General features: G+C 79.1%; 1 protein-coding gene across 1 annotated transcript; it reads right to left on the minus strand.

Moving 5' to 3' along the window:
- Positions 1-5: 5 nt before the first annotated feature.
- LOC121347887 (integrator complex subunit 5-like) lies at positions 6-240 on the minus strand (the record flags this gene model as incomplete). Its single annotated transcript, XM_041426873.1, has 1 exon — positions 6-240. A coding segment is annotated over one exon (235 nt), but the record flags the coding sequence as incomplete, so codon positions are not given.
- Between the last annotated feature and the right edge of the window lie 4 nt (positions 241-244).

A 244-nucleotide genomic window follows, 5' to 3' on the forward strand; every position in this document is an offset into this window, starting at 1 on the left:
CGAGCGCCGCGCCTCCTGCAGCACCTCGGCGCCGGGCGTGGCCTTGGGGGCGGGGCCGGGGGCGGGGCTCTCGCGCTGCAGCAGGTGCTGGCACACCTGGTCGTCGAAGAGGCCGCGCAGGTGCTGCAGGGCGGCGTGGCGGGCGGGGGGCAGGCAGCGCAGCAGGCGCAGGGCGCAGCGGGCGTGGGCGGGGGGAGACAGAGGGGTGCCCTGCACGGGGTCCAGCCCGCTGAGGAAGGCCTTC

The sequence above is a fragment of the Onychostruthus taczanowskii genome, unplaced genomic scaffold, assembly GCF_017590055.1.
Source record: "Onychostruthus taczanowskii isolate IOZ18803 unplaced genomic scaffold, ASM1759005v1 scaffold9592, whole genome shotgun sequence".
Classification (NCBI taxonomy): Eukaryota; Metazoa; Chordata; class Aves; order Passeriformes; family Passeridae; genus Onychostruthus; species Onychostruthus taczanowskii.